This window comes from Primulina huaijiensis, chromosome 7, assembly GCF_012295235.1.
Source record: "Primulina huaijiensis isolate GDHJ02 chromosome 7, ASM1229523v2, whole genome shotgun sequence".
Taxonomy (NCBI): Eukaryota; Viridiplantae; Streptophyta; class Magnoliopsida; order Lamiales; family Gesneriaceae; genus Primulina; species Primulina huaijiensis.
The window spans coordinates 10,937,219-10,949,931 of record NC_133312.1 but is presented as its reverse complement, the minus strand read 5'-3'; the positions used below and the strand labels follow the sequence as shown (position 1 = coordinate 10,949,931).

The 12,713-nt window shown below is 32.7% G+C and overlaps 1 protein-coding gene and 1 pseudogene across 1 annotated transcript in view; both read right to left on the bottom strand.

The window, feature by feature from the left end:
* Positions 1–211: 211 nt before the first annotated feature.
* Positions 212–4,495, bottom strand: LOC140981595 (uncharacterized; annotated as a pseudogene).
* Positions 4,496–7,083: 2,588 nt separating this feature from the next.
* The window catches only part of LOC140981594 (uncharacterized), a 13,528-nt gene continuing 7,898 nt past the window's right edge, over positions 7,084–12,713 (bottom strand). Inside the window, exon 6 of the mRNA XM_073448020.1 lies at positions 7,084–7,348. Coding sequence (XP_073304121.1) covers positions 7,084–7,348 — 265 coding nt within the window. The remainder of the gene's footprint in view (positions 7,349–12,713) is intronic.

Sequence of the window (12,713 nt, the reverse complement as noted above, 5' to 3'; positions counted from 1 at the left end):
GATCGTAATTTTCCTGGGAATATGTGATGTCGCGAATTATAAAGCAAAACTTTTTTACCAATCTCAAAAGATTTTCTAAGAATTGTTTTATCATGAAATGATTTTATTTTTGCTTTATAAATCCTTGAATTCTCATACGCGTCATTTCTGAGTTCATCAAGTTCATTAAGTTGCAATTTACGCAATTTGTGGGCATCATCCATGCTCGAATTTAATGTTTTGATCGCCCAATAAGCTTTATGTTCCAATTCCACAGGCAAATGACAATGTTTTCTATAAACCAACCTATAGGAAGACATATTCAATGATGTTTTAAAAGCTGTTCGATATGCCCAAAGTGCATCATTAAGTCGCAGAGATCAATCTTTTCTATTTGAGTTAACAGTTTTTTCCAAGATTTGCTTTATCTCCCTATTAGCTAATTCAACTTGTCCATTTGTTTGAGGATGATAAGGAGTAGTTACTTTGTGAGTAATACCATATTTTTTCATTAATGAAGCAAATGGTTTATTAACAAAGTGAGTTCCCCCATCACTTATCATGGCTCGAGGAATTCCAAATCTACTAAAAATATTTTCTTTTAAAAATTTGATGACGATTTTATGATCATTTGTTCGACATGGAATTGCCTCTATCTATTTGGAAACATAATCAACTGCAACTAAAATATACAAGTATCCAAACGACGGTGGAAAAGGTCCCATAAAATCTATTCCCCAACAATCAAAGATTTCAATTTCAATAATAGGATTCAAAGGCATCATGTTTCTTTTTGAAATCGCACTCAATTTTTGACAATTTTCACAGATTTTGCAGATTTCGTGGGTGTTTTTAAATAAAGCGGGCCAATAAAATCCACACTGCAGGATTTTTGCAGCTGTTTTCTTTGAAGAAAAATGTCCTCCGCATGCTTCTGAATGACAAAATTTAATGACACTACTTACCTCATTTTCGGGTATGCAACGTCGAAAAATTTGATCCGGATAATACTTGAACAGATACGGATCATCCCAATAAAAGTTTTTTACCTCATTCAAAAATTTTCTTTTATCTTGAGAACTCCATTGCGGTGGCATTTTTCCTGTCACAAGAAAATTTACTATGTTAGCAAACCAAGGTGTAGTAGTAACTGAAAATAGATGTTCATGAGGAAAATTATCGTTAATTGGTGTCATTTCACAAGATGATCCTGTTACTAGTCTCGATAAATGATCGGCTATGACATTCTCGGTTCTTTTTTTATCTTTGATCACAATGTCAAATTCTTGGAGCAACACAATCCATCGTATCAGTCGTGGCTTTGCATCCTGTTTGGTCAACAAATATCTAATAGCAGAATGATCAGTAAACACGATAGTTGTTGATCCAATCAAATAAGAACGAAATTTATCTAATGCAAATATTACAGCATGTAGTTCTTTTTCAGTTGTAGAGTAATTCATTTGAGCATTGGTTAAAGTTCTACTTGCATAATATATCACATAAGGCTTACCGTTTCTTCTTTGACCCAATACTGCACCGACTGCATAATCACTCGCATCGCACATGATTTCAAATGGTAAAGACCAATCAGGAGGTTGCATGATAGGAGCTGATGTTAAATGTCGAATGATTTTATCAAAAGCATTTTGACATTCTTGAGTCCACTCAAATGCACTGTCTTTTGTTAAGAGGTTACAAATGGGTTTAGAGATTAAACTAAAGTCCTTTATAAACCTCCTATAAAATCAAGCATGTCCCAAAAATGAACGAATTTCTTCAATGGTTTTTGGAGGGGGTAAATTGGCAATGACATCAACTTTTGCTTTATCAAATTCAATTCCATGAGATGACACGACATGTCCAAAAACAATTTCAGAAGTAATCATGTAATGACATTTTTCCCAATTTAAAATAAGACCTTTTTTCTCACATCTTTTTAAAACTTTTTCCAAATTTTCAAGACAATTATCAAATGTATTCCCAAAGACAGTTAAATCTTCCATGAAAATTTCCAAACAATTTTAAACAATATAAAAAAAAATGCTTAGCATACATCTTTGAAATGTTGCTGAGGCATTGCATAATTCAAATGTCATCCTTCTAAATGCAAATGTTCCAAAAGGACATGTGAATGTAGTTTTATCTTGATCTTCGAGTGCAATGAGAATTTGATAATAACCTGAATATCCATCAAGAAAACAATAGTATGGATGACCTGCTACTCTTTCTAAAATTTTATCCAAAAATGGTAATGGAAAATCATATTTTCTAGTGGCGTCATTTAATTTTCAATAATCAATACACATCCGCCAACTAAATGGGACTCGACTTGTTAACAATTCACCTTTTTCATTTTTTATCACTGTGATGCCAGATTTTTTTGGAACTACTTGTGTTGGGCTTACCCACTTACTATAAGAAATAGGGTAGATAATCCCAACATCAAGTAGTTTGAGAACTTCAGTTTTCACAATATCTTTCATGTGTGGATTTAATCTCCTTTGTGGTTGTTGAGATGTTTTTGCATTTTCTTCTTAGTGAATTTTGTGAGTGCAAATTAGTAGATTAATGCCCTTGAGATATTTTAGTGTCCAACCAATTGCATTTTTATGTCTGTTAAGCATATCAACTAATTTACCTTCTTCATCACTTGCTAGTTTGGAAAAAATTACCACCGGATATGTTTCATCTTCTCCAAGAAATGCATACTTCAATTCTTCTGGCAAAGGTTTTAACTCCAATATGGGTGGTTCGTCTTTGTTCTCATATTTTGCATCAAATTCTTTCTCTAATCCTGGTAACGAGTGATGCCTAATAAAATCATCAAGATCAATTTCAATATTTTCTTTAACAGTTTCAATCGAACAAATATCTAATTGATCACGAGTACTCCCTTCTTGAATGTTTTCTTCCACAAGAGTTTCAATAAGATTTTCATCTTCACTTTCATCTCTTTTGTCATGTGGTTTCTTACAAAGATTAAATACATTAAGCTCCAAGGTCATGTTACCAAATGACAACTTCATTATTCTATTCCTGCAATTTATAAGAGCATTAGAAGTTGCTAAAAATGGACGACCTAAAATTACAGGAATTGCATTACAAGCTTCGATAGGTTGTGTATCTAAAACTATGAAATCGACAGGATATACAAAGTTATCAACTTGGACCAACACGTCTTCTACCATACCTCTTGGCACTTTAACAGATCTATCAGCAAGTAAAAGTGTTATCGAAGTAGGTTTTAACTAGCCTATATTGAGTTCTTGATAAACTGAATATGGAAGTAAATTCACACTAGCTCCAAGGTCAAGCAAGGCTTTTTTAATCTTTCGTTCTCCAATAATACAAGAAATAGTAGGACAACCAGGGTCTTTGTATTTCAAAGCATTATTATTTTTAATGATTGCTCTTACTTGTTCGGCTAAAAATGCTTTTTTTTCGCATTTAATTTTCTTTTCACAGTGCACAAGTCTTTTAAAAATTTGGCATATGATGGTACCTGCTTTATTGCATCTAATAAAGGAATATTAACTTTTAATTGTTTAAAAATATCATATATATCAGAATTCAAATTTGTTTTTTTTGTATTTTTTAATGCATGAGGGAATGGTGGTGGCACTCTCTGTTGATCCTCCTCTTCGCAAGTTATGGGTTCCACTTCCTTACCCTTTGGAGTTGATTTATCATCATCTTCACAAGGTTCAAGAATGGATTTTTCAACAACCTTACCACTTCGAAGGGTAATAACTAATTTTACCTAATCCATAGGTTGAGTTCCAGAAGTTCCAGTTTGTGAATGATGATCCTTGGGATTAGGCTGTGGTTGTGAAGGAAATTTACCTTTTTCATGAACATTAAGTGCAGATGCAAATTTAGCAAGAGTATCTTTCAAATCTGTCATGGTTTGAGCAGTTTGCGTATTGATAGACTCTTGCTTAGCAATGAAAGAATTCAATATATCTTCTAAATTACTTTTAGGTGGAGGAACATAAGGTGCATAATTTTGAAAATTTTGTTGATTTTGGAAATGTGGTTGTGAAAATTGTGCAGCATTATCATTCCTCCAACTAAAATTTGGATGATTTCGCCAACCTGGATTGTAATTTTGAGAAAATGGTTCAAAATTTGGCCTTTTGAAATTGTTCACAACATTGGCTTGTTCATGCAGACATTCTTTAAAAGAGGGCAAAGTGAGACAATCTTTTGTAGAATGATCACTTGTATCACAGATGTGACATGCAATTTCTTGAACAGATTTTAATTGACCATTCTTTTTCAATTCAAGTGCCTCAACTTTTCTTGCCAAAGAGGTAAATCTAGCTTGAAGATCATGTTCATCTTTGAGAGTGTACATACCTCCACCAGATGTAGGAGATTGAATCTTGTTTGATGGTTCGATTGTACCTATAGTGTCCCAATTTTGAGCATTTTCAGCTAATGAATCGAGATACTCAATTGCCTCATTTGGATCTTTATCTTCAAATGTTCCATTACACATAAATTCAACCATTTGCCTATCTTTAGGTGTTAAGCCTTCATAAAATTGAGAAACAACTCTCCAAATTTCAAAACCATGATGTGGACAAAGGTTAAGCAGTTCTTTATATCTATCCCAATACTGATAAAAAGTTTCTCCTTGTTTTTGAGTGAAAGTGATGATTTGCCTTTTGAAAGAATTTGTTCTATGAGATGGAAAAACTTTTTCAAAACTTGTTGTTGCAATTCATCCCAAGTTCGAATGGATCCCGATCTAAGATTTTGTAGCCAAGTTTTAGCTTTATCTTTTAAAGAAAAAAGAAAAAGATTAAGTCGAATGATGTTCATGCTACAATTTAGATCATTATATGGGTTGCACACTTCTTCAAATTCTCGTAAATGCATGTATGGATTTTCAGAATCTAAGCCATGAAAGTTGAGTAAGAGTTGGATAATACCAGGCTTAAAATTGAAATGAGATGCATCAGGGGGGAAAAACTAGACATGAAGCTGCACTAGTACGTGTAGGATTCATGTGATCTCTAAGTGTTCTTCGTCTATCATGATCATGTTGAGATTGAATTTCATCTTCATTTTCTTGGATGGGTTCTTCCGCCATGTTTTGTGAAAATAAAGGGTTATTTCGAATGAGTCGACCACTAAGTGTACGTGACCAAATAATGCTCATGCAAATGCAAATCCTAAAGAATAAAAACACACAAAAGCAATAAAAATTCAAATAAAGAAAAATAAACTATAAACAAAATTAAAAAGACTTGAAATTAAATTATACTTCCCCGGCAACGGAGCCAAAAACTTGTTGTCACTTTGATTGTTGCACTCCCAATAGCAGGTTGTCCACAAGTAGTATAATTCGGTGAGTCCGATATCGTATCCACAGGGAAGCTAAGGTAATTACAAGTCCACTACAATGTCTTTTTGTTTTGTTTTTGTTTTTGTTTCTTTTTAATTTTAATTGTTTGAATCTTTATTGGGTAAATTTTAATTGTTCAAATTTTAATTTAAGTAGTTGAGATTAAAGAATCCACTCTTGGTATTTTAATAAAGTTAACATTAACGAACAATATTGAAATCCACTTAATAAAATGGTTCCAATATATTAAATAATCATATTTATATTATGTCATAAATTATTATCTTATAAGTATATAATATATATCAAAACTTATAAATGTGGTCAAGTATTTATTGTGCTATATATATTTGTAAACACTAAATCAAGGTTCCCACTCTAAATGGTTGTAAAACCAAACAAACACTTAAATGGTACCAATAAATTAATACTATGATATATTCATATATAATAAATCAAGGAATCCAAGTTAAATGGTTGGTAAAACCAAACTAACATTTAAATGGTTCCAAGAATTTAATATTATAATATATTTATATATAATAAATCAAGGCATCCACTTTAAATGGTTGGTAATACCAAACTAACATTTAAATGGTTCCAAGAATTTAGTGTAACATATAGCAACAATAAATCAAAACTCCCACTTATAAGTAGGGTATAAAAATGCTTAAAGAAATAAATATAACATAAACAATAAATAATGATTAAATAATATAAAACATAGATTCTTACCTTTAATAACCTTATTATCATGCCAAGAGTTTCACCTTATCATCTCAACTTTAGGAAGTTAGCTATTCATTATTCAAAGTGTAAAACTTTGAATATGAAATTAACATGCTAATTGTATTTAAATGAAGAAATAAAAGAAAAATATAGAGAGAAATATTATGAACTCATAGGTTTGTTCATAAAATGAGGGATATCTCAATACATTACAATGCACCCCTATTTATAGCCAAATTTGGGGAGACAACCACAAATAAAATATTATTTTTTTACAGATAAGTCTTCATTGGTGTTCCAAGATATTATATTATATTACACATCACTTTTGAAAATCTTCATCTCTGAATTTTCTTCTTCCAATAAAAAGAAACATGTGGATAATTGAGTTGTCTAGTTGTGTTATTTTTTTCAAACCATTTGACCAAGTAATTTGAGAGATATGGTCAAAATACTAGAGCATGGTAAAACTGTCACTCCTTTTGTAACTTTATTTGTTGCTTAATTTGATCCCAATTGTGAGAGGATTTTTATCTCATGCTTGTCAACAATATTTTAGATATTATAATCAACTTTCTACAGGTCCAAGAATCATCTTAATCTCATTTGCAACGCCAAGTTTATTTTTGTTTTATCGAACCTGTAAAAAATAGTAAAAACTTGTAATTACACAACAACTTATATTTTGTACAATTTATTATAAAACATATAATATTTAAACATTTAATAAAACAAAAACTATATATTTATTATATAAAATATTTAATTAATGTACAATTTTTATGTTTATCACTCAGGGTCATGAACTCCCTGGTCAACCTGGAACACACCTCGTCAGTAAAATATTTAGAGTAGAATACCTCTGTGAAGCGCGTCCAGCTCAGAGTAGCCAAGTTCAAGGCTACGGATGCTCCTTCCCACCATAAGCGGGCGTCTCCTCCAAATAGAAAGGTTGCACAACGAACCCTATCTTCATCTCCCAGCTCCATGAACTCAAAGATAACCTCGAGGGACTTAATCTAGCCCTCGGCAATCATAAGATCTGCCGTCCTTGAGAATTCCTTCGGCCGCATCTTCATAAACCGCTCATAGGTAGCCTCGGGCCCCGTCGGCCTGGTTGCCACCGTATTATTCCCCGCAAACTGTGCGAAGAATCTAGTTATCCCAGCTATCATCTTGGCATTCATGTCCGGTGGTGCATCTCTCTCGTGCCTACGATCCTCACCGTCCTCCTGGCGAGGCTCATTATCTCTCGTGCGTTCAATAATGCGTATAGGAGGCATACTGTTCCATACATACAACCCATACATAACCAACATGCATAATTTCTATTATTTCTTTAATTTAAACAAATACTGCATGATCATGATCTTGACATAAAACATTTCATGAAAACATGCTGTGAAAATATTTCATGCCTTAAACGAAATGCGTAAACGTAAAACTTACAGACCGAAGACGTGACTTCATGAGCTTCTTGGGGTCAGTAGTAGTACAACCCTTTAAAAGAACATAGGCTCTGATACCAGCTGTAGAGGCCCGTATTTCGTATTTGTAAATTTGCGGAATTATTTAAAATTTTTCTTATTAAAATAAATTACATGCCTCATTCATAAAATAAACTGATAAAAAGTTTAATGTTAAAATAGCAGCGGAAGTAAATATTTATTTCAAAACAACAACTTAAAATAATTCAACAAGATAAAAATGAGTTTGCATAATAATGATCAATAAACTGAAGTATGAGGTCCTCGGGTTCCTACTACTACCGACCCAACTAGCTCACTAGTCCCCGCCCCCGGTCTCGACCTCATCAGTACCTAAAACAATCAATTCTAGTGAGTCTAAAGACTCAGCATGCATATATCATGAATAACAAGTACATATATCCTAAAATCTCATGCAACGTAAAAATATCGTATTGTAAAGCGTAATGTAAAAATCGTGTCATGAGTAATTATAAATACGTGCATAACTGAAAATCGTACGTAACATGTTTGCTCGACAGAGCCCTGTCATAAAATAGCATATCATAATTTTTCTGTTGAGATAATGTTCTACGCAAGTGGCCCATAACTCCCTTAACATAACGTGAGCGCCTGATCAGACTAAACCACAGTATATTGGGCGGTAGAGATCATCACAGCCCTTGGACTGGATATCCGTACCCATACATAATCATAAACCGGTCGTAAGTCACCGGATGAAGCAATCCCATAAGCGTAAGGTGGCCACAAGACATATCGCATGTATCTCAAAAATAAACATTTTATATTTTATGCACGTAATATAATTAAAATCCTGTTTTATTTTACCAATTAGGTTGGATCGTTCTCAGGCTGGCTGCGACCTAATTCTAACATGAGGGACATGCAAACAATTTAACTTGACCAACCCTTCAAAAATCGAATAAAAAACGAGACAACTATGCCCAACAAACTTAGTATTCAGCCATGGCTTTTCACCAACCCGAACCAACATCAAACCATCATTTAGCCATGATTAAAATACTCCTAAAATACTGGAAAACATAACCATAGGGCTGCAATACACGAAAATAGTGAATGGAAGCCAAAATCAAGAAACGCTCTTTCGAGAGTCACTTTGGCACATTGCACCGTAAATTCTCGTACGACCTCTAAACTTAACCAAATCACAAACGGCCAAAAACATGACCTTCCTAACTCAATAAGGTACTGTCTATTCCAAGGCCATAGGCTAAAAGCCAACCAAGAAATCGTACGTGACCTCTGAACCGAAGCGAAGCTGCTGTAAAATTCCAGCGGCAAAAGCTGTTGTGCTTCCGTGCTTAGTTCGTGAAACCAGGGCCATTGGGGCTTGAACCACTGGCCAGGGTCTCTTACAAACATCCTAAGGAGTGGCTTGAACCATGGCTAAGGGTACTAGGCCAACCACAATCCAACCAAACACCTAGGACGACACAAAGCTCAAACCGAGAACATAAAGAAAAATTCTGTACCATGCGATTGATTGGATTGCTTGCTGTCATGTGTCATTCCAGTGGTCATATGATCAACCATGGCTCAATCTAGACATCATGGAGTATTGTGTGAACCATGGCTAAGGGCTAGAAGCCAACCAAGATCCACCCAAGACCATAAAAATCGAAACTCACTCACCCAAAATAGAAAAAGAGAAACCGAGGGACACCTGTGTTGTTTTGTTTCAAAAATCGATGGGACCATGAACCAAGCCATGAAAGGTAATCTTGGTCATGTCCTAGACATGATAAGGAAGGGTTCAAACCATTGTTACAGGCCCGAAAGCCAACCAAGATTTGAACCTCACCTTAAACAATCAAACTGAAATTTCGAGACTCAAACTCGCAACTATGGGGAGTTGCTGTCAAGCCTTGATTCCTGAGTGCATGGGGCTTGAACTAATGGACCAACATGACTCCAACACACCCTAGTACATTCCTAGAGGCAACTTTGCACGCCTAGAACCAAGCCAACCCCTGAAATCACCAAAAACAACATAACCCGTGACGAACAAGTGAGAGGGCCGAATATTCTACATGTGTTTTTCGAAAAGTTGCTGTCAAATTTAAGTTTTTCTTCATGATTTGCGAACATAACATGATTTAAAAATATATATAAGACTTCATTGAAGAGAGAAGGATAATATAGACATGCCTTGAATTTGTTTTGAAAGAAAACAAACGATTACGACGAACACGGCGCGGCGGAGATGGAGTTCCTTTTCTTTTCTACTTTTCTCTCTTATTTCTCTTGAGCTTCTCACGATTTTTTGGAAGGTTTGCTACTAATATTTTTGAGAGAATGGGGAGAAGAATGTCTAGGGAAATGAATAGGGGAGTTGCAAGATATATGGGGATAGAATGGCAAGGTAGAAATCTTTCTATCCTAGAGTTTGAGAGATAAGGGAAATGATTTGATATTGTTTGATTGAGGGAGGTTTAATGCGATGAGAGATGACCGATTTTTATCTAGCAAACAAGGCATGGGTATTGCTTAAATCATGAATTATTGATGATTAAAAATGGAAGGATTATCTACCAAGAAATGATAATGAAAGATATTAAAATGGTGAGTTGCCAAAAAATATCAAATCTTTTAAATGGGGTGGCCGAATTCTTGCTATTAAATGGAGAGAAAATTTGCTTAATTATTAAATTTTATCTCCTTAAAATTTTAAACACTGATTATGTATTTTAGTGAATTAATAAATTAATTTAGGATAGATATTATCTTACCTGCATGGCCAATTTTTAAATTAATTTTACTAACATGTTAAGTTACAATTTCTTAAATAAAATAAGCCTAGATTAACTTATCTCAATTGGTCAAATATTTTGATTTAGGCTTTTAATTAAATTATTGGACATAAAAGAATTTATTTACTACTTATCTTTAATTAATTAAATAAATCCTTAAACCTTCTTTTTACCTTAAAATAAATTATTCTTTGACTTAAATTAAATTTAGGAATATTTTCTTATCATTAAATTTTATCTTAATACTCCAACTCCAGTCCGGCCTCACTTACTTAACTGAAAAGATATAAACTAAAATACTGCGTAAAATAAATAATAATAACTCAACCAATTTTAAAAGAATGAATTTAAATCCTGATGCATAAATATGATTTTAATTTAAATAATAGTAATTATGCATGGCTTATAAGTAGTCTGATTTAACGGATTCTACATAGTATGCAGAGTTGTACATCCGAGAGACAGTCCGAATGCACGGAATTCCAGTGTCTATTATTTCGGACAGAGATCCGAGGTTTACATCGTCCTTCTGGAAGAGTCTGCATTCAGCTATGGGGACGAAGCTGTTGTTCAGAGCAACGTTTCATCCTCAGACTAATTGTCAGTCCGAAAGGGTTATTCAAATCTTGGAGGATCTACTCCGAGCTTGTGTGAAGTTTCCTCTAGTGGAGTTCAACTATAACAATAACTACCAGTCTCCTATAGGTATTGCTCATTAGGAGGAAGTTTAGGAGAGGAATTGTAGATCACCGATTGTTGTCACTTTGATTGTTGCACTCCCAAGAGCAGGTTGTCCACAAGTAGTATAATTCGATGAGTCCGATATCGTATCCACAGGGAAGCTAAGGTAATTACAAGTCCACTACAATGTTTTTTTGTTTTGTTCTTATTTTTGTTTCTTTTTAATTTTAATTGTTTGAATCTTTATTGGGTAAATTTTAATTGTTCCATTTTTAATTTAAGTAGTTGAGATTAAAGGATCCACTCTTGGTATTTTAATAAAGTTAACATTAACGAACAATATTGAAATCCACTTAATAAAATGGTTCCAATATATTAAATAATCATATTTATATTATGTTATAAATTATTATCTTATAAGTATATAATATATACCAAAACTTATAAATGTGGTCAAGTATTTATTGTGCTATATATATATTTGTAAACAATAAATCAAGGTTCTCACTTTAAATGGTTGGTAAAACCAAACAAACATTTAAATGATTCCAAGAATTTAATATTACAATATATTCATATATAATAAATCAAGGCATCCACTTTAAATGGTTGGTAATACCAAACTAACATTTAAATGGTTCCAAGAATTTAGTGTAACATATAGCAACAATAAATCAAAACTCCCACTTATAAGTAGGGTATAAAAATGCTTAAAGAAATAAATATAACATAAACAATAAATAATGATTAAATAATATAAAACATAGATTCTTACCTTTTAATAACCTTATTATCATGCCAAGAGTTTCACCTTATCATCTCAACTTTAGGAAGTTAGCTATTCATTATTCAAAGTGTAAAACTTTGAATATGAAATTAACATGCTAATTGTATTTAAATGAAGAAATAAAGGAAAAATTTAGAGAGAAATATTATGAACTCAAAGGTTTGTTCATAAAATGAGGGATATCTCAATAAATTACAATGCACCCCTATTTATAGCTAAATTTGGGGAGACAACCACAAATAAAATATTATTTTTTTACACATAAGTCTTCGTTGGTGTTCCAAGATATTATTTTATATTAGACATCACTTTTGAAAATCTTCATCTTTGAATTTGCTTCTTCACATAAAAAAAACATGTGGATAATTGAGTTGTCTAGTTGTGGTATTTTTTTCAAACCATTTGACCAAGTAATTTGAGAGATATGGTCAAAATACTAGAGCATGGTAAAACTGCCACTCCTTTGGTAACTTTATTTGTTGTCTAATTTGATCCCAATTGTGAGAGGATTTTTATCTCATGCTTGTCAACAATATTATAGATATTATAATCAACTTTCTACAGGTCCAAGAATCATCTTAATCCCATTTGCAACGCCAAGTTTATTCTTGTTTTACCGAACCTGTAAAAAATAGTAAAAACTTGTAATTATACACTAACTTATATTTTATACAATTTATTATAAAACATATAATATTTAAACATTTAATAAAACAAAAACTATATATTTATATTATAAAACATTTAATTAATGTACAATTTTTATGTTTATCACACCTCCCAACCAGCTTATTGCTAGTCCCTAGCAATTTAAGCGTTAATAGCAATACAAAACATATTGATTAATTTAAATAGAAATGTAATCAAAACTATCTAAGTGTTTAAATTAAATTTGAAAACTGTCAAAGTTATATCAAGATCAT